At 44.0% G+C, this 26,253-nt stretch overlaps 1 protein-coding gene across 2 annotated transcripts in view; it reads right to left on the bottom strand.

Annotated features, from left to right (window-relative positions):
- The window catches only part of prrc2c (proline-rich coiled-coil 2C), a 27,543-nt gene continuing 1,290 nt past the window's right edge, over window positions 1-26,253 (bottom strand). The window contains exons 2-34 of one of the 2 annotated variants that reach the window (XM_020603363.1): window positions 19,099-19,268; window positions 18,732-18,906; window positions 16,185-16,294; window positions 15,783-15,908; window positions 15,353-15,654; window positions 15,167-15,246; window positions 14,700-14,836; window positions 14,488-14,575; window positions 12,360-12,543; window positions 11,634-12,273; window positions 11,363-11,535; window positions 10,170-10,419; window positions 9,870-10,080; window positions 7,350-9,791; window positions 6,726-6,889; window positions 6,443-6,597; window positions 5,983-6,358; window positions 5,769-5,854; window positions 5,488-5,682; window positions 5,122-5,379; window positions 4,794-4,886; window positions 4,527-4,628; window positions 4,243-4,411; window positions 3,804-4,028; window positions 3,515-3,636; window positions 3,269-3,423; window positions 2,913-3,144; window positions 2,695-2,805; window positions 2,297-2,491; window positions 2,077-2,177; window positions 1,453-1,603; window positions 1,123-1,347; window positions 1-993 (exon numbers count right to left, since the gene is read on the bottom strand). In XM_020603363.1, coding sequence (XP_020459019.1) covers window positions 739-993; window positions 1,123-1,347; window positions 1,453-1,603; window positions 2,077-2,177; window positions 2,297-2,491; window positions 2,695-2,805; window positions 2,913-3,144; window positions 3,269-3,423; window positions 3,515-3,636; window positions 3,804-4,028; window positions 4,243-4,411; window positions 4,527-4,628; window positions 4,794-4,886; window positions 5,122-5,379; window positions 5,488-5,682; window positions 5,769-5,854; window positions 5,983-6,358; window positions 6,443-6,597; window positions 6,726-6,889; window positions 7,350-9,791; window positions 9,870-10,080; window positions 10,170-10,419; window positions 11,363-11,535; window positions 11,634-12,273; window positions 12,360-12,543; window positions 14,488-14,575; window positions 14,700-14,836; window positions 15,167-15,246; window positions 15,353-15,654; window positions 15,783-15,908; window positions 16,185-16,294; window positions 18,732-18,906; window positions 19,099-19,213 — 8,403 coding nt within the window. In that variant the 5' untranslated portion in view covers window positions 19,214-19,268 and the 3' untranslated portion in view covers window positions 1-738. The remainder of the gene's footprint in view (window positions 994-1,122; window positions 1,348-1,452; window positions 1,604-2,076; window positions 2,178-2,296; window positions 2,492-2,694; window positions 2,806-2,912; window positions 3,145-3,268; window positions 3,424-3,514; window positions 3,637-3,803; window positions 4,029-4,242; window positions 4,412-4,526; window positions 4,629-4,793; window positions 4,887-5,121; window positions 5,380-5,487; window positions 5,683-5,768; window positions 5,855-5,982; window positions 6,359-6,442; window positions 6,598-6,725; window positions 6,890-7,349; window positions 9,792-9,869; window positions 10,081-10,169; window positions 10,420-11,362; window positions 11,536-11,633; window positions 12,274-12,359; window positions 12,544-14,487; window positions 14,576-14,699; window positions 14,837-15,166; window positions 15,247-15,352; window positions 15,655-15,782; window positions 15,909-16,184; window positions 16,295-18,731; window positions 18,907-19,098; window positions 19,269-26,253) is intronic. The other variant, XM_020603364.1, reaches the window with a different exon arrangement.

The following is a 26,253-nucleotide window of genomic DNA, read 5'->3' as shown; positions in this document are numbered from 1 at the left end:
CCCATCAGTAACTGTCAGGCAGGATATGAGATCAGAAGGCAGGAGCAAAGGCTCACAGGCAGACTAATCAATAACTCAATCATTAAAGTCAATCAAATGCTGTAATTTTCACATTTCCATTCTTGTAAAACAAAACAAACAGTCTGTCAGGTCTCTGTGGAGTAACTATGAATAAAAATTGTAGTGTGTGTAGACGTACACAAATCTGTGGATTAGTTATGCTGGGAAATTGGGCAACAGTGTGTGCATCACTACACGACATCTTTGAGATTGTTCTGACTACAAAAAGAGGTGACTGATTTTTCATTAAGACAGCTTCCTGCTATAAATATGCAGGATCCTTTTTGGGGAGGAAAAAAGTAAATTAACTGAAATCAAGAGCTACGAATATGGAAAACTCAGCAGCAAATCCAATTTCAATTTTCTCTCTCAACTCTCCTGATATCTGTCACAGCAGAGTTCTGCTGAACAACCTGTGCAGCCATTTTAAACACCATGGAAGAATCCAACTCAAATGCTGCCACCTATGGTGGGACAGGACAGGGGAAGAAAGAAGAGGGTTATGTATACGCAAGACAGCGCCAACAATCAGCAACCACTACTGTCTGGATCTCTCCTCATCTCATCCTCCCTGACACTGTCTCCAGGGCTGATATGAGATGGTGACAGAGTGAATGGGGCTAGATTCTCTCTTTCAACCATTTGGATCGTCGTCATCTGAAAAGGGTCAGCGGCCGTTTACTTGCCCTCTTCTGGTTTGATTGCCTGTGGTTTTATAGGGCCAGTCCGTATGGGCTTGGCTGTGGAGATGGGGGGTTTGTCAGAATCTGGACGGTCACTTCCTGCCTGGTGGTTTGGGGCCGAGGCGTCGAGTGGGGGCTTTCCTCCCTGATCAAGTCGAGATGCTTTGCTGACTTGTGGTGCCTTGAGTTGCTGCTGTTGCTCTGAGAAGAACTTGTGAGTGGACTGGAGCACCTCAGCCCGCTGCTTTGCCTGGAGGGGAATACAGCAAAAAAAGAAAAAAAAAAAAAGAAAAACATTTTAAAAAAAGATCATCTCATCACCTCCCTGGCCAGTTAAAGATGAACAGATTTCACAAGATACAGGGATAAGGTACCAGACCTTTAGGTCCTGTTCAGCCTTCAGAGCTGCCTGTGTGCCTCGAGGTGCAAGAGATGGGCCAGAAGGTCCTCGTGGAGGGTGCTGGGGCCGGGGATGAGGCATTAGACCACCACCCATATTGGGTGACATCGGAGGCCCCATTGCAGACCGCTGGACACCTCCAGCAAATGAGTTAGCGTGAGGAGGTCGAACCAGAGGAGAGACAATGTTGGGCTGAGACAGAATCTGAATGAAACGGAGCAAAGAGCAGAAATTAAATGGAGTTGCCTTTCACATTAATAACCAATTATATAAAGAATAAAAATGCAGCTTATGCAGTTGCTATTATACCTGTGGGTTGAACTGGCCAGGAAAGTGCTGAGTCATTCTCATGCCAGCGGAGCTGGGCTGAAACTGCTTCTGGTACATCATGCTGTTCATCTTACTGGACTGGGTGCTAGGAGAGGTGGAGCTGGCCCTGCAGACCGAGGACAGGGGAATGCTGAAATCACATATATTAGCGTATTAAAATGATCATTGACGGGTTGACCCCATTTCAGGGGTTTTCAACTGACTGTGGCCCAGGGACCACCATTCTGACTAAAACAACTTTAGGACCATTGTTGTGGGGTGGCTAGACCAGATGGGCACTGCTTTAATCCTGAAAGTCACCTTGTCTTTCTAAATTGTACATATTTGCATGAATCTGATTATTCATAAACAATAATTAATACAATGAAATGTGTTTAAAGTAAAAAAGTGATGCCCACACTGAAACTACATCAATTACTGCCTTGTCAGGGACCATCTGCCATATTTTCATGGACCACTGGTTGAAAACCCTTGCCATATTTGATAAATTATTCACTTGGGTCTTTGTAGGAATGAACAATCTTATAAATCACCATGACATGCATTAAAGATCAGTCATTTCTCAGGTTGCTGCTTGTGTATACAGTAACTTTTGAGTAGTACCTGTAAGGACTGGAGGTGGGTGTAGTGCTCCTGGCGCTTACAGGAGGGGTTCCAGGTTTCACATCCATCCCAGTGCCAAACATTTTCAAATCCATGTCCATCTGAAACATGTCAACAGAAAGAAGCAGTTACAGCTCCACTTCCTAAAATCCAAACTAGCCTGTTTATTCACACACACACACACACACACACACACACACACACACACACACACACGTACCTTGCTGGTGGGTGGCTGCATCATGTTGTGGCTAGGGCCCATGATACCTCGGTATGGCTGGGAGACCGGGGGTTGTCGGTTGATGTTTGGAGGCTGGGCCTGCGGGGGGGTGGGAGGCAGTGCCAGGAGGGGCTGGCCCCCACCCGAGCCAAAGTTTGGGAGGGACAGCTGGGAACCCGGTAGAGGGACTGTCACCTGGAGAGAGATCAGGGTATACAAAGATTGCATAGTAAGAAACAATCAATTAACTGATTCACCTGTTCATGAACTGATGGTAAATTGTGCCACTTTTTTCCCCACAGCACTAGAAATTGAACAAGTTTGGGTGTTTGACGACAAAAGAAGTTACACTAAGATCTATAAAAACACAGACTGCCTTATGTTTGCATGTAGCTTACCTGTTGCATTGCTGAACTAGGTGACTGAGTGTTGCTGTAGTAGCTACTCTGGCCGTGTTGTTGCACCTGCCCTGAGTACATGTTTGAATGCTGATTCATTCCCTGTCGAGCCTGTACCAAATACACACATCAGACAAATACATACATAAATTTAAAATACAGGTATCAGTCAAAATTATAAGGTGGAGTAAAAGATTTCCTGCGAGCATAGTGGTTACCTGCAGTAGGTGTGTGTCAATGAGCTGAGAGCCTCCCATGCCAGAGGGCTGGTTGAGCTGCGGCTCAAACAGAATGGGAATGTGCTGGGTAGAAGAGGGCTGCTGATAGGCCAGGTTGGACTGAGGCTTACCCAGCTCAGGTGCCTGTACGCCAGGGTAGCTATGCAGGGACGGACCTGACAACATCATGGAGGGCTGTGACAGGCTACTCTGCATGAATGCCTGCTGTGACCTGAGGGAGGAAAGAACAGGAGGTTCAGATGACAAGAACAATAGTACCTACTACTGGAGATGGCACTTGCCTTTCAGCTGTGCTTTGGAGCGCAGAACAGGATACCTGTCTTGTCATGTGTTACCTGTACGGCTGCAATGAGGAGCTGAAAAGGTCCTGTGGCTGGGAGACCGGAGGGCCAGTGCTGAGTCCTAGCTGAGCCTGGTGCGTGTGTTGGTGCTGCGGCTGACCTTGCAGTGGAGCATAGATAGGAATGGGAATCTGTTGCACCGCTGTCGGCTACAAGTTGGACAAACACAAACATGTGGTTTTACTTTCAACATTAAAACACTGCTGTAGTGCGTTTCTGACCTTGAGCAGAAAATTCTACCTGCGAGAGCCCGGGCTGGAAGCCTTGCTGCTGTGCCAGGGAGGGAGGAGCCAATCGTGGGTGGGGGGTGCTGAACAGGTGGCTAGTGTCCATGTAGAATGCTGGAATCTGAGCTGCAGAACCTGGACATACACACAAGTTATTATTAACAGACATGAACAGTTCCTGAAATATTACATCAACTATCAGGCCTAAAATAAAAATAAAAAACCAAACACGTTTTTTCCATTTCAATGCAACCAAAGTGTGACGTAGCTCTAGCATTGCACATCAGCACTATGTCTCTCACCTGCTGCAGACTGAGAGACATAAACCTGTGGGGTCTGTTGCTGCTGGGGCAGAAGGGGGGGCACACAGCCCAGTTGGGAGAAGCTGCTGCTACTACTGCTGCTACTGCTGGAGGAGGACAGACTTCCACCCTGTAGCTGCTGGGGCTTCACCTTACAGATGTTAGGGGGGTCAGTAGCCGTGGTGGTCTTGGTGCTGAGGGACGATGTTGTATAGGTACCAGAACCTGTTGTATAGGTACCAGAGTGGAGAACACTCAGTGAATACAAGGAATCATAGTGGATGCCTGAATTCTAATAAGCATAACAGGTAATGCCAAAACATAAAGATCACTACTTAGTGATCTTTATGTTTTGTAGTGTCAGCAGCTGAGGTAAACAAGGGGTCAACAAACAATATTGGAAGAGATGCACAGCAGATGTAACTGGGAGCTATGTTACCTGACAGTGAAGTGCTGGGAGTAACAGAAGCCACAGGAATCTGTGGCATGGAGGCTGAGGAGAAGGAGTATGAGGACGCACAGGAGGTGATGGGGGAAGAAGAGGAAGTGACTGGAGAATTCTTCTCCAAACTGGGTGAATTTTCCCATGCTTTACGAGCAGATTCCATCTAAGAAGGCAGAATAAAAAAATAAACTAGTACTTAGTTATGTTTTACTCACACTTTAGAGAACAATCTTTCTTATAGAAAGTAATGTTGCCTGGGGTGCTGTACTTCTATGTACCTTTAATGTAAGGTCAACAGTGGCAGGGGACACGGTGCTAAGGCTGGAACTCTGCTGTAGGGTCTCTCGTCTAGGAAGGGGCAACGAGTGGGGTAGTGCCACCTGAAATGACACAAATTAAAAAACATAAAGTACAAGCAGTCTTTAAAAAACAACAAGTGCTGAAGTCCATTTAGAAAATGTATTTTTCCAATATCAAACATGAGCTCCTCAAATTAAAAAGAAAGTTATATGACATTGTGTACAACTGTGAATGTGTGTACTCACATTGGCCACTAAACTCTCTTCCATTTTGTTCCCTCCTGTAGTAACACTGTCAGCCAATGATGAGGAAGGGGTGGTGTAGTCAGTGACTGACTCCTGAGAGAGAAAGATGTAAATTCAGTGTACACACAATCACTGGTAGCAGTACTCCATCTTTACTGTTCTTACCACAATAGCCCATTCTCGTTAAAGGACAATATCAGAGCCATCAGTTCATACATTTTCTCATTTTTATTTTATCTCTAGTTAAGACAGCCAGTGTTCAGTCCAGCCATAACCAAAACAACACAAACTAAGAAAAGAGCAGAGCCTAGCTGTGACAGTTATATACCTTTGAACTGCTGTTATACTCTGCTGAGGAGACTGTAATCATGCCCTCAATGTCTCCTCCCAGCTCTGGTACTGTGGTGTCACTGGTGGGAGGACTGGAGTCTGTGGCTCTGCTGACGCCTCCTCCAGCTACTCCTCCCTCCATGCCCTCACCGTCTCCTACACGTGCGTCTTTGGCCTTGCGGTTCTTTAGAGAGCGCTCTTTACCAATGGGACCTGGCTTGTACTCCTTGGTTTCCACAGGTTCCATTTCAGGAATCTTAGGGGGGAGGAGAAAAAACATCGTCATTTCACTGGGACGTTACAAAAGGAGTACTAAATCATGCTGTTTAAAAGTTTAAAACCAAGATTTCTCTGCAGCAGTTACCTTCTGCGTTTTGATTGGGCCTGCTCGAGGTTGTTTCTGTCTCTGTTCTTTGGGAGCAGGGAGTTTGTTTTCAGAGCCAGTTTCTAACAATGCTGGAACTCCATCACTGTCAGTGCTGCCTGCGGATGATGGTGCTCCAAACTGAATACTGTCTATTGCCAATTCTACACTGCCCTCTGATCCAGGCTTCACACCCTGAAACAAAGTGTTTTTCATGGTTTATTATGGGGCAAAACAACCACACAATCACAAACAAAAGATGACAGTCATATTTAATCTACCTCAGAGGAGACCGTGCCAGTGAAGGAGGTAAGAGGTTTGATCCAGGCACTCACTGAAGGCGGCTGGGGAGGGCTGATTGGACCAACTGGAACATACAGATTACAATTTTAGAACTAAAGCTGGCTGACATATTCACTCCTGCATCTGTAGTTATGTCGAAATACAGGAGTTGAGACATATGAGTTTTTGACCAGAACAGACTTCTTCACTCACGCTTCTTGACATCAGGAAGGACAGTGGAGCCTGCCATCTTGTTCTCCCACAGTTCTGTACCCAGAGTGCTGTGTGTCTGCGCAGGAGCAGGGGGGAGGCTCTTTGAGGTGAAGTCTACAGCAGCAGGTGGTATCGACGGAAGAGGAGCCACTGTGCCTTCCAGAGTCTGAGGGGAAGCAGATGGCTGAGAGGGCACAAGATGAGGATGCTGGGGGGCAGAAGTAGAGGCCTGCTGTTGGGCCTGGGGGGTGGTGGCAACAGGAGGCTGAGGCTGTGAGGCCTGTTGTTGGTGCTGTAACTGTTTTTTGGCAAATCTTGGTGGCAGCTTCCCTCCTCCCCCTCTGCTCTTCTCACCAGAGCCTTTTTTACCCCAATTCTGTAGGAACAATGACAATATTAATACTACAATCAAAGGGGTATGGGTCATTATGGCTCTCAGATCAACTATCTCACTTCCTACCTGGGTAGTCTGTTCTTCCTTTTTCCGTTTCTCCTCATCCTGCAGCCGTTTTTGTTGCTTGCGGGATACCACCTCTGTGAAGCCATCATCATTGGTGTTGGACTGTGGATCCTCTGTGGTGGTGACCTCTGGGTGGTCATCAATGATCACAACACCTACAGAGATGGGAGAAAGAGGGATGCAGGCTTTTACATTCAGTTTTCAGGCAATGAGTAGTTGGAGCCAGGTGTAGGTTCCTGGCTCTTCAGTAAAAACAAATGTGAGTTTAAATGTGTTTACATACTGGCATAATTGTTAAGGTCAAACTGTGAAAGAGCATTCTCTTTGGGCTTCTTGGCAGCCTGCTTGGCCTCATCTTTGCGACGGGCAGGCTGCTCTTTTGCTGACCTCTGGGCTGTTCCTCCAGGTGTTTGTGCTGTTGCCTCCGAGTTCTGCTGCGCTGCAGGGCTGTTTGACATGTTGGAGACAAAGAACAAAAGTCCCAGCAAGAGACACTATGTGACTCATCTTTATGTTGGTAGGAACAACTGTGTGATAGTACATGGGCTGGAGAAACTAAAAACTTTACAAGTAAATAATGTAGCCTGATGAAATGATATTTGTGCAAATAATTCTCTCATTTGCAAATTATACTTCTATTGCTTATTTTATTACCATCATCTGACTGAAGTAGAAGAGGATAAATAAGCAACTGAAGAGCAAATGTGCACAGAGTCAATACCAACATCTTACTGAGATATACAGATTATGCACCTGTGTTACTCAGTGTAATTAATCAGATAGAATACCCGACAAAAGGTTTACTGTGTGAATAAACATGCACCATTATTCTGCTACACATTGTTCATTAAGTCAGTTTCATTGTGCAAGTGTTAATGTAAATAATGTAAAATGACTTCAACCTCACCTTTTGCGGCTGGCTTTGGCCCCTCCCCTCCTCTCCCCCTTGCCCCCTGTGTAGCTCCGACCTGGTTTGGCTCCACTGTTGCCTCTACGATTCGGTCGTTCTGTAGGCCTCTGACTTGAGAAACTCCTCTTGACTACAGGACCTCCTTCACGTTTTGGAGTCACCCTTCCATCAGGAGGGCTTTTACTGGGGGTCAAAGAGCCCTGAGGTGGTGCAGGTGCTGAGGCAGAGGCACTGGCTCCTTCAGCAGTCGATTCAAGTGCTCCTTTCCTTTCTTCTCGCTCTCTCCTTTCATTAAAATCGCTGCTCTCCGAGGCAGTTTCCCATTCCTCATTGGCTTGATCTGAAGAGTTCTGGTTGGACAAGTCAGGAGATTTGGTACCAACTGCAGTGACAGCAGGGCTGCTGTTCTCAGGCAAAGGTGCTTCTATGGCAGATGGGAGGTCAGGTGCAGGCACAGTGGCTCCCACTTCTGCAGGCACTGTTACAGGGGTTCCTGGAGCTCTAGAGAGGGTTGGAGAGATGGAGACTGGGGTGGGTACAGAGCTAAAGGCAGCAGTAGCAGACACTGGAGGTAATGGGACAGGAGGACTTGGGGCTGTCTCTCCACTAGCCAACACTGCAGCCTCTCGTTCCTTCAAGCGCCTGAAGCGGGGTGGTTTATCTTGCCTGGGGGGGCGTGCTGGTCGGGATCTACGAGGCCTTTCTCTGCTACTCTGTGGAGCCCCATCCCCAAATTTCTTGCTCTCAGACTTAGCGAGCCGTCGGTCAGAGGGAGGATTGTTATATCTCAGTGTGGACTCTGTGTCCTCTGGCCTGAACGTCTCCATGGGCTTAGAGGGCCACTGAGAGGAGGAATCTCTGGCTGCTGGCCGCCTAGGAGGGCCGGGTCGTGGGCCTCCACGTTCCCTTGCTCCACCTCGTCTGCTGTATAATCCTCCTCTTCCTCGTCGAGACGGCTCCCCTTTCGGAAGGAATCCTGGCTTGGGTCTGCCATCATCATCCCCTCTAGATCCAACCTTATCCCCCATGTGAGGAGGTCCAAAGCCTGGCTTGTGGGTCCCAGACCGGCCCTCCCCAGGAAGCTCTCTTCTTAGTGGACGGCTAGGTTTGGTGCTCGGCTCACGGTCAGAGGGTCCAGTGTCACTGGCAGATTCCCGTCCACCTTCACTTTCAGAATCTGTGTCAGAACCACGGCGCCGTCTGCGTTTCGGTATAACTTCAAAGTCTGAGCTCTCACTGCGTGTTTCGCTTTCCTCCCTATTGCGAAAGGCAGCAGCACCTCCAGCAGAAGGCAAATCAGTGCGAGATCGAGGCTCTCTGTAAAGGTACTCAGCCCGGCTTCGACCACGACTCCCCCTGCCTCGTCCACTGTAGGTACCCCGGTAACTACGTCCTCTGGAGTAATACTCCCCTCGACCACGTCCTTTGAAACCTGAGTCAGCAGGCCACTCTTTCTCTCTGTCCTTGTCCATTTCCTTATCCCTCTCACGGTCCCTCTCTCGCTCCTCTCGTCGGTAGGCACGTGGAGGAAGACTGGACTCTTTTCTGGAAGGCAGTTTGGGTTCAGGATGTTTGTCATTGCCGGGCGGTTTGTCTACTTTCTCCTCCTGAGAGGAAGGGGTGTGAGCCCCAGACAAAGGCTGAGAGTCTCTGGCTCTCTGGTGGCCAGCTGGTGTTTCCTCAACCTCTGCAGATTCTCTCTTTCCTTCACCCTGAGGTCTGGAGCCCTCAGACACAGCAGCAGCTGCAGAAGGAGCTTTGGATGACTGCTCCTTTTTGGACCTGTCTCCTCTTTCCCCTCTCTCGTGACGCTTCTCTCTCTGTTCTCTTTGCTCCCTCTCTTCCTTCATGTCCCTTAAGACAGGCTTCTTTATAGGCCCAGACCTACGGACTGGTCTCTCTCCCACTGGTCCTTCTCTGCGACCAGCTCCTGATCTCCCACCCCAGCGTAGCTCAGCTTTTTGCTTGCTAGGGGCTGGCAAAAGCAGTTTGTCTTGTTTGTGTAATCCATCAGCAGGAGGTGTAGTCCTGTTGCTGGCCACTGCAGCCTGGGAATATAGTTCATTCTGGGGTTTATCATCAGTCTTTTCCCCTGTGTCCTGTAGATCTAACGATTTTGTTCCCAGGGGGAGCCCATCAAACCTGGGCTCATCCAGCTTGAGAGAGTGGCTGGAGCTCTGGGAGACAGTCCTTTGGAGCATAGCTTGACCAAGAGCCTCTACCTCTTCCCCACTGGGAAGGCCTGGCTCCTCAGGATCAAAGGTTGAACCTATGGGGACCCTGTCTAAAGGCCCAGACGCATCCTCTGGGCCTTGGGCAAACACTGACAGGGATTCTGTAGGGTCCCTGAAGAAGCTACTTTTACGAGCGTCAAGGGCACTATGGTCCTGGGGGTACATAGCTGGGAGACCCCTGTCCAGATCCAAAGCAGAGTCCATCCTGTAAAAAAGCAATTGTTACTGTGTCATGTGCAGGAAATAAATGGTTTTCTTGTGCTATTATTTAAGCATTTATTACCTTGACTCCTTGTTATCATCCCGCCCTTTAGGAGGAGTTACAGAAGGTAATGGCTCTGACTGCGGGTATGGGTCAGATCCCCATACCATCCGTGACTCTGAGGGCAAACCATGGTCACGAATTGGTCGGGTCAAGTGGTCAAAGGAATCAGAGCTGGAACTTGAGTTGTCACCAGGCTCTCTGCACACAACCTGCTTAGGAGGCATCCTCCCTGAAGAAGACAGTGTGACTTTGAACAGACTGTTTGGCATTGTTTACATACTCATAAGTTTTCAATTTCTACTCAACACATCTCCATACCCGGATGAATGTTAGTTGGCATGTCCATTGGAGGACGCCCTGACATCATGCGGGGGTCCATGTAGGACTGCATCATGAGCCAGCGGGGGTCAAACCCCATGGAGGCCAGATGCTGGTGGTGGGGACCCATGGGTTGATACATGGAGAGATGTTGCTGCTGTTGGGCACCTGGAACCCCTCCACCACCTGATGGGGATACAGAGCCCCCACTCTGCTGCTGCTGTTGCCACTGTTGCTGCTTCATCTGCTCCTACAAGGCCAAAGAGGAACAGTAACAAAGAAAGTATGTGATCAATAACGCTAGCTTTTTATTGGGAAGTACTGTGTTGAATAAAAGCATGGCTCAATGACTTATCAGCACACTCGGGAATCTATGAACACTATTTGTTTCACCCCAAGCGTTCGCAAATGTATGACAGCACCTTTGTCTAGGTGTTTGCAAACTGCAAAGTACTGAAGATATTAGTCCCAGTACACTAATGGGTATACTTGCACTTCTCATGGTATGATTAGATAATATGTGCACTGTGGAAAAGGTCTAAATAATCTCAAATGTTCTTTCTTGATATGCTAACTTAGTAACCAAACTATTGCTGCATTTCCACTATTTGAACCCAACAAGCAATACATCCTGTACTTCTCTTAACTATCACCAAGCATAACCTCCGGGGGTTTGACGCAGACCACCCTGCTTTGTTTTTCTCATTGCATTTTTTTTCCTCTGTCGGTCTGTGTTTAGAGGAGGGAGGGGCTGCACTCCTCTCACACATGCAGTCAGCTGTGTGTTTACACACAGTGCTTGCTGTGCTAATGCTTGAGGTGCGACGATGCAGACATTTAACAAATCACTGGCGACTGCTCCTTGTGCATGCACCCCTCCACTCACTCGGTCCTGGTACTTGATTTTAGTGTTACCTACCAAGGGGTGCTGAAATTTAGCTCCCGGAACGCAACTCCAAAGCAGGCACATTGTAGTGGAAACAAATGCAGAATCTGTGACGATCATTACTCGGTGCAACATGTTTCAGAAGGTTCTTATAATGGAAAAACCATTTAATTTATCATAAAGTCCCATTTAGGCTCACAGTTTCGAAGATAGTCCATTACTTGCTGACATATCACACAGTACAAATTTAGCCAGCAACATCTCAGCCATTAGTAACTGAATAAAAGTCAAATGTGGACACCCTTACCTGTTGTCTGAGGAAACGAGGGGGTAAAGACTTTTGAAACTGTTTGGAATAGCCTGAGGTGAGAGAGGGACGCATAGCAGCTGCTGATTCTCCTTCTAGCTGTGGGGGTACCACAGGGACTTCCTCACCACTGGGGGTGTCCATGTGAGACAGAGACAGGTGGGGCTTATCCACTGCATGAAGACAAAACCAGTATTGGCATCTGTGATTGAAAGAATGTCAGAAAACTTAAAAAAAGAAAAATGAAAAAAAAAGCTGTGAGCTGGCTCACCTTTGTTGTCTTCTATGGTGAAATAGTCTCGGATAGGTATTGTTGTCCTGTCAGTCTGGTTCTCCTCCATGAGGGGGCTGACCTCAGCCATGGAGCTCTCTCCCTCACTCTGAGCCTCTGGAGCTACAGCCACAGGTCTCTGGATAGGGGGGCTGGGCTGACGAGGCAAGTGAATCTCCTCCTCTGCAGTTGGTTCTATTCTCTCTCGTTCTCGCTTCATCCTATCCCTGTCTCGATCAACCCTCTCAGGTGGAGAAGCTTGCATGACTAAGGCCTGCGATTGTGAAACTGAAGGTACAGGACTAGATACAGGAGCAGGAGCTGATAAGGAGGCTTCCTCACGAGCAGCTCCTGCTTCATCACTGGCGGTCTGAACAGAGGCACATTTGCCTTCAGATGCCTGACGGTGTTTTTCATTGAGACGTTTAAGTTTTTCAGCACAAGCAGCAAGCCTCTGCTCTTCCATCCGTCGCTCCTCTTCCTCTCTCCTCCGTCTCGCTCGTTCTACAGCTTCAGAAACTTCTGAAGGTTTCTTGCGCTTCTGCCGCCAGGCTTCAGAGTCATCATCGGCACCGGGTGCCACTGTTGCCTGTGGTTTGCTCCCACGTGGCGCTGTGCTGCCAACAGAGTGACTGCCACCCTGGAGAACAAAACACAGATACAGATTAATCATCAGTCATAAGAGCAAACATAACGGAGTCCTGTGTAATGCATAGCCAATTTTACCTGGTAGTCATGTGCAGCAGCTGACTTGCTGTACTGCCCCGTACCACCGGGAGATGACGCTCTGGGATCTACACTGTCAGTCCATGACGTTTTATTGCCCCCATGGTCTTCAGACCCTTCCTTCCAGCCCTCCTGATTGTCTGGTGGCCGTGATCTTATACGCTCAACTTTACCCATCCATTCCCTGAAAATAACATTGGTATGCTTAAGTAAAAACAAAAAAAAAAAAATATCGAAAGTTGAATCATCACAGTTGGCAAGCTCTAACCTCCAATAAGCCCTAAGCTTCACCTCAATCTGAACATCAAACCCGAATGTTCACAGGATGCACAAAAATCCACTGATAACTTCTTTTATTTTTTTGAGTCATCTACTTGGTACTTCATAAATTATGTGGGAATGCTGCTATGCAATAGGCATTTGAATGTATAATTCTGGTATATTAAATCATACAGTGTGTTCTGTCTCCATTATATTTTGCCTCGATGTTTGAGTATCACCAAATTGTGCTATTTTGTCAAATTCATTGAGGATTTAAACCATACTACTAAAAAAAAAACACAACAAAAAAAAAAACCCAAACAAATTCACATAAGAACTTCGATTCATATTTTCTATGATTTTAAGTCGATTCGCAAATGATACAGATCAATTTTTGTGATATGTTAACAGAACAAAAAAAAGCCAGAACTCAACTGCGAAGCCAGTGCAGCACATGGATATCATATAGCGCACTTACAAGAGTGGTGTTGTAACAGTTCATTTTCATTTTCAGAGAAGGAATCATTTGAGTGGATGATAATGAGCTTTGAAAAATGAGTGTGAAGGATTGTGTGAATACTTTGTAGCCCATCAGCAAATGACATGACTGATGTTAGCAGAGCAGCAAACTTATTAACAAACAAGAGCAGCTGAGCAACACACACTGCAGCACTTCAGTCAAACCTGTTCTCCACAGCTGCAGACATAACACCAAGACAACTGAGCGCACCACTTTGTTCTCCTCCCCTTTACAACAAACTCAGCAGCTACCAAAAACCAGAGGTGAAACAAGTACTTGGATTGTTTACTGAAATAGCACTACCACAGTGTAAAAATACTTTAAGTCCTGCATTCAAAATAATACTCAAGTACAAAAGTATTGGCATCAAAATATAACCTACTCAAAGTACCAATAGTAAACATACTCTTTATGAATATTGGAACATTTACAGTAAATTATAATTACTGATGGATTATAATGTTCATCACATTTAATGGTGCAGCTGGTAAAGGTGGAGATAATTATAGTAACATTATGACCACTGGCAGGTGACATGAATAACACTGATTATCTCATTACAGTGGCCCCTGTCAGTGTGTGGGGTATATTAGGCAGCAAGTGAACAGTCAGTCCTCAAAGTTGATGTGTTGGAAGCAGGAAAAATGGGTAAGTGTAAGGATCTGAGTGACTTTGACAAGGACCAAACTGTGATGGTGAGATGACTGGGTCACACCATCTCCCACACTACAGGTCTTGGTGGGTGTTGTTGGTCTGCAGTGGTTAGTACCTACCAACAGTGTCTAAGGAAGGACAAATGGTGAACTGGAGACAGGGTCATGGACGCCCACGGCTCACTGATGATGAGGTTGATCTACTGTAGATTAAACTTTTAACTTCCATTTGTACTTCTCAAAAGATTAAAATTTATTTGAATCTTTGTTAAGATGGTTGAAAATGTGAAACACTGTCCATTGGTCTCTATGAAGAGAAAGAGTCAGGGGCTGTAGTGGTGATATCACACCTAGAGTGGGGAGGCTGATGAAATTGTCTAAAACATTCTAACTCGTCCTCACAGCCACAGTTTTCGTTCCTTTTACATAAGTTTATCAAAAACAAAAACAAACAAACAAAAAAAACATATGCACTGGATATCCTAGTCATAGAAAAGAGGACTTACTGCACTGTAGGAAACAAAAATTTAAATTTGGTAAACAAATGTCAGTAATATTATACCAGCAACATTCTTTGGTTAAACCGGTTAAATACAGAACAAAAATCTGTATCTCTCTGGTGGTTCTTTAATTGTGAAGCACAGAATCTCAATGGTGAATGCAAGTTTTGAAAAGTTAAGCTAAAAATACTCACCAGTTTTCTCCTTTGTCTTTAGCAGCTTGGTTCTCCTCATCGTCACTGAAGTTTAGTTTCTCAGTGTAGTCCACCTCCATCTGAGCTCCTGGATTGCAGAACAGACAGGATTAACAAAAGGTGGGACTATCTCCAATGAACCGTTAGTCCCAGGTGAACCTCATCTTCACCCAGGAAACACTTTAGTTCATAGATGAAGTATAGCTACTAACCTGCCCAGCCTTCATCAGCATCAGTGTCTAAGTTGTCCAGCTCCTTCAGTTCTGTTGGACTAACGATAGAGGGTCTATCTGGGTCTTGGAGCCAGGACTGAGGAGGGGGCTGCTGGGGTCGTGCTGAACGAGGCCCCCTAAACACCCAACAAGACGAATGGAGAGCAAGGTTCAATAAGCATCTCCATAAATATATAAGGTAATAAGATATGCAGGCAGTCGCATACAGTGACATATGCCAGATTTATAGAGAGGGACATATGCTAATGTTTTATGATGATCCGTTTATGATGATGCACTTTGTTTCTGTGTGATTTTATGACATCTTATCCTTTTAATCTTATTAGATTAGTTATTTATGACAAAAGAATCCAGAATGTGTTTGTGCACTGATGATAAACAAATCAAAAATATGTCTTATTTCACTTCGACCAAGTGTCCAGGGTTTAGCCACAACATGAACTCACTTTGCCCCATTTTGGGGTACAGGGTATCTGAAGTTTCCTTGGCCTGGGCCAAAAGACATCTGAGGATAGGCATGGAACATCTAAGACACAAAGACAACAATCATCATGCAGGGTAAATGCACTATAACTACGTAATGTAACTGATATCCTCATGTGGTCAGTCCACAGAAATAAAAAGTGACTTACATAAGGTGGCATCATGCTCCTGAAAGCAGGATCAAAATGAGTGGGCACCCCAGCAGGAGGCTGCTGACCCCCATTAAGTTTAGGCTGAGGAGGCCCAGAGGGGGGCAACCTCTCCTTGACATCCCTCTTTTCCCTCTGACCATCAGTCGTTACATTTCGGCCTGGCTCATCATCTTCTGCAGGTGGTGTGGCGGTACCAAGGCTCTTACTACCCTCCTCTGGAGCCCTCAGGGGCTCCATCTCAGGGGGGCTGGGTGCAGTGTTCAAATTCCTGCCTCCACCCTCACGCCAACTGCCAACATCTAACCGAGACAGAGGGAAAAGACATTTCTTGGTTGACTTTAATTACAGTCAGAGTTTGTGGTTCCTGAACACCTGGCAAACAGAAAGCAATCAGTAGAGACTGAATGATGTTTGCATTTGGGCATACTCTGAGGTCTGAGGCTGGGGCCTGGTCCATAAGGCTCCTCCTCTTGAGCATCCCCTTTTTCCACCTCACCAGCTGCCTGCAAGCTGGGAAACTCCTGGTGAAAATGGCTGCTCACACGAGGAGTGCCTGCACATTACAAGAACATTGTGATTACACAGAAATTAAAAGACTGAATATAATACAGCACATTATAGAGAAGAATTTAAAGGTTGTACAGAACCCTTTGTCCCAACCTGACATTTAGTTGAGATCACACAATCTGCATTCCACACAGACTGTAATGACTGAGTGCTGCAAATGCAATTGCTTTGTTTGGATACAGTACTAAATGCCCTGAGAAAAGTTTAAAACCTCCTACATAATTGCCAAGAAGGACTATGGCACAACAACATTGGTATTTACCGTCCAGTTGCGTCTGCTTGCTGTTGGCCCAGGAGCGGCTGCCCCCAGTAGAAAGCTCTTGTGACTGGTGCACTGCTGGTTTGTTCTGGGGTGGGGGGGTCTCCTGTTGCCTGTGGCACATAAAACAAGGCAAAGGTTCCAACAACACTTATTATGAAACATGAATGACAGACCCTCTTCCTCTAGCCTCTGTAGTTTATAACAAATACCTTCATTTAGAGGAGCACATTAACAAACAGGATTAGAGATGCACCGATCAATCAGCAGAGATCAGAAATGGCTGGTTTTCAGTATGATCAGTTGACTGGTGACCAGTTGATCACTCTGATTTCCAATTTTGTGCCGATCAGATTTAGAGGCACGACAGTCCAAGTCACACATGCAGTGTGTAGGATCTTGTGTGCACCTCAAGCGTGTCTGTACTGGGCGAAATGTTCACTCTCACATTGGAAGCGCTTGGTGTACAAACAGAGCACAGGGGAGGCTACAGAAACAGCTTGAGAAGAGAAACCTACATCCAAATCTCCAAAAAATAAGACATGAAATGCATACAGTGAGGAACAGAAGTATCTGAACACCGTGCGATTTTGCAAGTTCTCCCACTTAGAAATCATGGAGGGGTCTGAAATTCACATTGTAGGTGCATTCCTACTCTGAGAGACAAAATTAAAAAAAAAAAAAAAAATTTCAGGAAATCACATTATATGATTTTTAAAGAATTTATTTTTCTTGCACTGCTGAACATAAGTATTTGAACACCTGAGAAAATCAGTGTTAATATTTGGTACAGAAACCTTTGTTTGCAATTACAGAGGTCAAACGTTTCCTGTAGTTCTTGACCAGGTTTGCACACACTGCAACAGGGATTTTGGCCCACTCCTCCACACAGATCTCCTCTAGATCTGTCAGGTTTCGGGGCTGTCGCTGAGCAACGCAGAGTTTAAGCTCCCTCCAAAGATGTTCTATTGGATTGAGGTCTGGAGACTAGCTAGGCCACTCCAGAACCTTGATATGCTTCTTACAGAGCCACTCCTTGGTTATCCTGGCTGTGTGCTTCGGGTCGTTGTCATGTTGGAAGACCCAGCCATGACCCATCTTCAATGCTCTGGGTGAGGGAAGGAGGTTGTTGCTCAAAATCTCACAATAAATGGCCCCATTCATCCTCTCCTTAATACAGTGCAGACGTCCTGTCCCCTTCGCAGAAAAGCACCCCCAAAGCATGATGTTACCACCCCCATGCTTCACAGTAGGGATGGTGTTCTTGGGATGCAACTCATCCTTCTTTTTCCTCCAAACACGACGAGTGAAGTTTAGACCAAAAAGGTTCTACTTTGGTCTCATCTGACCACATGACTTTCTCCCATGCCTCCTCTGGATCATCCAGATGGTCTTTGGCAAACTTCAGACGGGCCTGGACATGTGATGACTTGAGCAGGGGAACCTTCCGTGCAATGCATGATTTGAAACCATGACGGCGTAGTGTTCTACCGACAGTGACCTTTGAAACTGTGGTCCCAGCTCTCTTCATGTCATTGACCAGCTCCTCCCTTGTAGTTCTGGGCTGATTCCTCACCTTTCTTATCATCAGTGATACCCCACGAGGTGAGATCTTGCATGGCGCCCCAGTCCGAGGGAGACTGAAAGTCATCTTTAACCTCTTCCTTTTTCTAACAATTGCTCCAACAGTTTATCTATTTTCACCAAGCCGCTTGGCAATTGCCCCGTAGCCCTTTCCTGTGGAGGTCCACAGTTTTGTCTCTGGTGTCTTTTGACAGCTCTTTGGTCTTGCCCATGGTAGTAGTTGGCGTCTGACTGACTGTGGGGTGGCCAGGTGTCTTTAAAGAGCTCAGACAGGTGCTACTAATTTAGATTAATGAGTGGAGTAGAGGTGGACTTTTTCAAGGCACAGTAACAGGTCTTTGAGAGCCAGAATTCTGGCTGTTTCTCATGTGTTCAAATACTTATGTTCAGCAGTACAAGACAAATAAATTCTTTAAAAATCATACAATGTGATTTGAGGAGAAATTTTTTTTTAATTCCATCTCTCAGAGTGGGAATGCACCTACAATGTGAATTTCAGACCCCTCCATGATTTCTAAGTGGGAGAACTTGCAAAGTCGCAGGGTGTTCAAATACTTCTGTTCCTCACTGTATAAATGTACAGTGTATTCAACCAGTGGTAAAACAGAAAATACAAACTACACACACACACTTCAAAAAGAACTGTGAGCTCAGTAGTAACAGACATTCTTCTGTTTCTATTACCTGTTGCACCTGCTTAAATTTGGACAAGTACAAATATTGCACTTAATTTTTAGTTAAGTTTGCAAAAAAAGTGAGGGAAACATGGAAATGTAAAACTTGAATACAATATTTAGTTTTACAATCAACATTTTCATTAAAAGTTACCAAACTGTGTATGCTGTCAATTACAGATCTTGGAAAGAAAAATTGGAATCAACAGGTCAGGAATTGGCCAAGAAAACTGCAATCAGTGCATCTCTAAAGAGGACTGTGCTTAGCTTGTATACAAGTTATTCAGCATACCTCTCGTCCCCTGCCTCAGTTCGGGATGCCCAGCCACTACCGTCTTTGGGGACAATGTTGACGTTGGGGTCGTTTCCCTTGTTCTCTGCCTTCAGGCTGGGCAGGTTGGCCGGAGGGGGCATGCGCCGGCTGACAGCAACTTTGCCCAGACTCTGGAGGCCATGTCTGGCAGCCACTGGAATGAAAAATATTTCACGAGTGAACAGCTAGATTAAGATTTGTTAAGAACTTCATTACTTAAAACTTATATTATACTGCCTTGATTCAATTAACACAAAGACAAGCTATGTACATTTGCTGCAAACACCCGGTCCACTCATTAGCTACTGTATAAAACAGTACACAAGACTATATGAAGACTACTTGCCTGCAGTTTTCTGGGTTTCCAGAGATTTGCCCTTGTAGGTGTTGAAGAGGCTAAGGGTTGCATACTTTGTTTTGCCATCCTTTGCCTTGGTGCTCTGCCCTGACTTCTCGGACATTTCGCTGGAAACTCATTGAGTCTGGTCCTTTGGCCTCGCACCCAGAACCAGTCTCCTATAGACCAAGGTGGAGAAAATAACAACAAAAGCTGCAAAATACTGAGATTTCTAACTTTATGATACCTTGAAAAAATATCTAGGGCTGCACCCAAAGAGTTAAGAGACATCGGCTGATGAGAAACTTTTAGTCAAGCGCGCGCGCGCGCGCGCACACACACACACGCACACACTTGTTTTTGTCACTTATGGGATCCCTACATAGACTTAAATTCATTTCCAGGACACTTACCCTAACCTTAACCAGAACGTCTACTTGCCTAACACTCAACCTATACCATAATCTAAACCAAAGCGTACACTTGCTTTAACCTTACACCCCATCGTTTTGATAAAATTTGCCAAACTATGTTGTGGGGACTAGCATCCGGTCCCACCCAAAGATAGTAACTCATGGATTTTGGGCTGCACAAGTATTGAAAAACAAGGCCACACACACTTTTCAGCCAGTGTGCATTACAATAGGAGGCAGCCCCAGTCTGGTAGTTTGTTGTCGTCTCTTCCTCATTTTGGTGTGCCAAGTAACAATTTGCTTCTCCTCATTGTGGTGTGCCAAGTAACAATTTGCTTCATACTTCGCCCTGTGGGTGGGTGGGTGGGTGATTCCCACTTCAAAAGTAATACACTGTTAAATACATGCAAATTGCAGAATGAAGAGAAAAGGGCAACATTCACTAGGACAAGCCACCTAAAGGTGAGATTTGCACTTTATTAGAAGTGTTTTCAAAAACACTGTGGTCTACTTTTACACAAGAAAAGACTAACAGCTGTGACAACGTGGCTGGTTTTGCATAGTCTAATGTTATGAGAGTCCCATTTGTTTACACTTCTCCATTAAAGTGTAACACACAGCTGTTTACTGATGGTTTCTGTGATATGCATCCATCCGAAGAGGACTAGGAAGCTTACAGGAATGCGCTGGGAAAGCACTTCAATGAGGAATCAAATATATTTTGCCATACTCTTCAGCAGTGCAAGCTGGCACACATCAAATGCACACTAACAACATGTGCTGTACTAAATTGATGGGAGATGCTTAGGCTTGGTAAACTAGGCTATAACCATGTCGCAAAAGGTTCAACAGCATTGAGCATTGTTTCAACAGAAATAAGAATGCTGCCCATCTCATTATTCCATCAAATCCATATGGAAGTCTGACACACACGGTCAATTTCAATATATGTTATTTAAATATTGCATCATATGCAGCTCTTATTTATTTTTAAATCCTTAGAAATATGTCCCTTTCACTCTTGAATTTAAATACTGATGTTAATGTGGTTGAAAATCACTGAAATTCATGCCGGTTGATTTTCTGACAGTTGTATATATTGCCAAAAAAGAAAAGGAAAAAGCATGAATAGTGGCAATGAGGAGCCAATTGACAAAATCATTAGTATTTCAGTGGCCATGTGTCCTTATATTTTATGTTGGTGGAATTTCCAACCAATCTTTGTACATTGAGTGTCTTGAAATGTAGTTGAAAATTAAAAATAAAAATCAAATTTAAAAGTGATTTCTTTCACCCTGCTCAAGATTACTGTAGTTGCTTTAATGCATTATTGTGCTTGCTTCTGCCCCAAAAAACATTTGTTAGCCAAATGAATATTTTCTTTAACATTACAAAATACATAAAAAAGAAAAGAAAAAAAAAAACTCTCACGATTTCCATCCTGAATTGCAGAAAACTAAAAATTCCACAGATTCCATTTGGGCCTGCTTATAACATATTCTCTTACTTCTGGGATCAATTCAACCTTATCCTGTTCCTCTCTTATTACACACAGTGGTTTGTTTTAGTGTGCATGTACATGTGCATGCACACTTTTATGAATATAAAATGTCTGTGGATCTGTGTATACAAGGGGGTGAGGTGCGCATGCATGTGTTTAGATATGTTTACATAAAAATCTGAAATTCTGTGCAAGCACAACAGCACTTAATTTACTAATTAAAGTATTTTCCTATCAACTGAATCTCTGCTGTCTGTTATTCCTTAGGCCTCTTGGTCATAAGAGGAATTACAGTTGGGTCAACAACAGGACAACACACAACAGTTTACTGGGCTATTCCAACCTCTTTATAAATGTCTGTGTATAAATCACTTGGGTAAGTTTCTGAATTAGTTGTGCTAGCACCTATTGTTAGCAGTGCTAACTCAGCACTGCTCTGTAGCATTGCTCAAGAGCAATGCAGTTTTCTGCCATTTTCTTTGCCAATCAAAACCTGTCCTAGAGGCTCTGTACTTGTCATTACATCATGGCCTGTCATTAGCTTAAAATTCAACAGGACCAAGATAGAGGACGAGACAGACAGCATTGTGAATGAATGAGAGGAGGCAGGGCTGTGTGCACTGCAGTTGTGTGTGTATAAACTCACTGTCAGAGAGAATAAGGCAAGAAAACACAGATGGTATCATGTATCAATACTACAGAAAATTAATACTGAAACCTTCAAATATGCAGAATTGGTGTATATACAAAAAAAAAAAAGATTTTTGAAAACACTACTGGGCACTGGAATGTTCACCAGCAAATTACACCTGGTGTTAACTACAGCTGAGCCTGGCAGTCAGTCAAAAATCCAGCTGGGTATGACTACAAGTGAGAGATTTAGTAGGCATTATACTGCTGTCCCTGGTAGGCTAGTGGTTAAGGTGCAGCGCACTCGCCGCTGCACCACGGGTTCGAATCAGGGTTGCGTCAGGAAGGGCATCCGGCGTAAAACGCGTGCCAAATGTCGACATCCGAGTCGTCAGTGTGACGATTCGCTGTGGCAACCCCTAAACGGGAAAAGCTGAAAGTGACATTCTATACTATTTTGTATGAGGTATAAAGCTTACCGGGGAAGGAGTAGGATTTAGGAAAGGTGGAAGAAGGTAAAAGAAGGTAAATTGGTGAACAGTTCCAAGCATGTTTGGGGCTGCAGAGTCATTTCTAAGTCACAGGGAGGTCATTTATTATTAATGGTGCAGTGGAACAGTGTCTGTGAGCATGTGTTGGGGGGGGAGCTGACAGCTCTGTCAACACTTTTGCAAAGGAATATTGAATTAAATGAAAGTCCCATCTTTTAAAAGCCTTGTTATAAAAGCCCAACCCATGACAGTAAAGTCAAGGTTTTATGTACACATTCCACCTTGCTCAAAAAAAAAAAAAAAAAGGTGCATTATCCCATTACTATTATCCAAAAAACAAACATCAAGGCAAGGTTGCCCTTTTTTTTCTTTAAATAAACTGAGCGCGTGCACTTCTCTTGCAAAAAGTCAAAAGGTTAGATGGATTCAATCAAGTGCACACTTAATGTGTGCAGAAACCCTGACATCAGAAGAATATGGGATGTATATGGATGTGCTGGGGGGGGGGTAACAAACAGGAAGAGGGAACAATGATAACAGGCCAAACTGACCAAATAACTACAGCCCTACTTTAAATGGAAGTATGTTAATATTAACTGTGGTATAAGTAGTGATGCTAGACTGATACTTTAGATGATTATGGGATACAGGTTTATGAAAGTCTTCTGCCATGAGGGGGAAAAAAAGCCTTAAAACTATGCATTGCCTGATTTTAACCATAAATATCACTTTGTTTTATTCTAGTTCTGTGCTTTTCAGATAGATGCTTGGTACTTCATCTGTGTTTGTTAAAAACAACAAAAAACCCACAACACTGGTATGCATATACGATGGGCCATTGCAGGCTACATTCTCTCTGAGATGGATTTTCTCCAACATTTTTTAGCTGTAGTACTTGATCACTGAAGGCTGAGCAGCAGTGGTGACACTTCAGCAAATACGCTCTCCTATTAGACAATGGTTCTTCCAAAAACAACACTGCCAGACACTACAGCTGGGCACACACTACAATCGATGTTCAAATTCTAAGTGTTGACAACACACGTTCTGACAAAGCACTGGTGCTAGTCTCCGGATTGTGGTGCTGTGATAAACTTACACACTTCAGAGTTCCATGCTTGTTGATTTGCGTACACTGTGTAGAGCAGAACGATTAGAAGGGGAAAAAATTTTTTTTAAAAATCTAGATGAAGCTGCTGTTGAAACTACTAAATTTGGCAGAACAGACCGATCGCAGCTCTGCAGGGACAATTTATGAGGAACTAACAAGTAAAACAATTGTATTCATCATAATAAATCAGTGATTCTAGTAGTATTTTGTCAGGTGCAGTAGTGATGCTTGAAAGGAGGTGGGGGTGATGTAGCAGGAACAGATCATTTCAAAAGTACTCTGTAATGTGCATCACTGCAGTGGGTCTACCCCACTGGTAGAACACCTCGACTCTCTTGGCTATCGAGTGTCTTTGCCTGAGACTCCCAAAAACATGATTTATATCAACATGTCCAATCCAAGTCCGAGTCTCATACTGTGACAATGTGCCATAAACCCTGACATCAGAAGAATATGGGATGTATATGGGTATGAGGAAACACAGATACCAGACCGACCAGCCCAAATGTGTACGACCCCACAAATTATTTTACCTGTTCAGCACAAATTACACAAGAGAACTCTGGAGAGGTGAGAGTCACCTGGGGATGAGCACATTCACACAGACAGGGTTAGTTCAGCAAACAATCCCTGATCACTTACTTTAGTAGTTCCACCTCTTAAACGAGATTCAGATTCAAGATTCAAAATGTCTGTCATATGCACAGTATGGAAACGTATTTCCCTGCACAATGAAATCCTTACTTTGCCGTCCACCCTGAATGCCAAACACCACAAGTGAAATATAAAGCGGATAAACAGTAGCACAAACTCTCTCTTAGGAAAACCACTAAAAGCGTTTTCAAGTGTAGGGTATTATAATTATGGCCATAATCATAATCACTTATTTTGGTCAATATTGAGATCATAACTAATGAGTCATGACTATAATACCCCAACTATCAGCACATATTCACCGAGGGCAAATGTGACCTTGGACTATGGCTGAACAACTTATCAAATTTTATTTTCAATTATGAATTTGACCTCTGACAATTACAAAAACAAAAGTAAATCAAGATAAAACTATTATTGTGCCACACTGCATTTCACAATGCTCTTGTTTTGTCTTGTTAGAAATCCAGTGCACCCCTTCAGTGTGAGCATTTTTTGCTCACATCAGAAGTGAAACACTTAATTCGAGTCGACAGCACCTAAGCTCATTACTGTATGTAAATTAAAACCTCCACAAGTAAAAAGTCGCTAACACCTGCTAAATGAACATTAACTCGCAGAAGCGCCAATTTCAGCTTTACCTGTGCTCTGTCATCCACCACCAGTTTGTACTAATCATGGCAAGCTTGTTAAGCTAATAGATACTTGTGATTAACAAGCTAAAATAAAAGATAACCATTTATCTTTAGAGAAGGAGATGGGTGAGGCTGTGAGCCCAGTAACCTGAGCACTTCTTTAGGTTATGACAGGCAAGACTGTTAACCTAAAGCAGCAAAGTTATTTTTAAAATATAAAAGTAATTTTCTCTGTCAATCACAATTAAGTAGATGAAAAATATTTGTCCATTTACTCATATTTAAAGTCACTGTTAGAATACTTTAAATAAATGCATATTTCCAAAGTCAATCATAGTAAATAGTCATGATTTCAATATTGACCAAAATAATCATGATTATGGCCATAATAATACCCTACACTTGACTACACTTTAAAGTGTTTTCCCCATGAGATTCAAAGAAGAGATTTATCAAGCACACATCAGCATCCCTGCCTCAATTTGCTCAGCCCAACCTCCAGGATGACCCTGTATCACAGTTCATCCATCAAGGCAAGTGCTTTCCTCTTCTCCAGCCAAATACAAAATAAACAAAATTAACATTTTAGTGTTTTTCCCTGGTAAGAAAAGGATTGTGTGCATGTTCATGTGTTAAGGTTTTTTTTAATTGAATAATGAAATCACAATGGTAATATTCCTTCCTGACGAGAAATTTAGCATCCTTTTTTATAATTCGTATGCGATTACTGTTCACATTAACTGCTGAATGAATGTTGCTTAAACACACTCAGAAGATGTCCAATATGGCTAGGTAAATACAAGCCTCATCTGAAGACCTAAATGAAGGTGAACACAAAAAAAGGTAGTGCCCCCAATATCACATCACAGCTGTCTTTTGCATAGTAGATCTACATCCAGGTTCAATCTACAGGTCGACTAGGATGAATTACCTGTGCTCATTGTACCCCACTCATTTACTTACAGTGGGCCATGGGACTTCCCTGTCTAATGTACCTGTGAATTTACAGAATGAGATGTCATGCAGAAAGCCTACTTGATGAGTGCTGAAAGGAGAGGCTTGTATTTCATTGTCGCTATAGGCTATAATTAGTTTACAGTCAAGAACTCTGGTCCAAAATATGTACAATAACAGTGGTTAGTATACTATGTTAGTCAACTTTAGGTATAATGGCCAAACCTACGCCAACATCATTAAGACTAAGGCTGTAATTTATATTGCTAAATGTACATAATGCATGGACTGGCCTTTAATATCAATCATGCTGTCACACCTCACAGACTACAAGCCCTTGCCAGTATAAAGATAAAATGTCATACATGCTGCTCATACTGATCCAGTATCTTCCACCTAATCTTCACTTTGATTAGTCAGTGCAGAGGACTTCTAGAATCTCTATTACTTTATATTGCCCAATGAACAAAATGCATGAAAAATTAAGCCATCAATACCAATGAGATGGTTTCCCTCAGGAGAAGTTGATAATTTCATTAAGCATACAAGAAGCTGGAAGATGGCTTCGTTTTCATAAATTTGATGCTGATGTACATGAGTCAAAGCTCAAATTAAAGATTTATTACTACAAATGCCAGTTTGAAATATACACATGGGAACACCTCAGGGGAGTAACCAAAACAGTGTATTAAACGCTACATATTAATTTTGTTCAAGTCACTTTATTGTAACGAAAACTGAGACATTGCCAACAATGCCCAATGAACATGACGAC

Source organism: Monopterus albus, unplaced genomic scaffold, assembly GCF_001952655.1.
Source record: "Monopterus albus unplaced genomic scaffold, M_albus_1.0 scaffold61.1, whole genome shotgun sequence".
Taxonomy (NCBI): Eukaryota; Metazoa; Chordata; class Actinopteri; order Synbranchiformes; family Synbranchidae; genus Monopterus; species Monopterus albus.
This window is presented reverse-complemented; position numbering and strand designations above follow the sequence as displayed.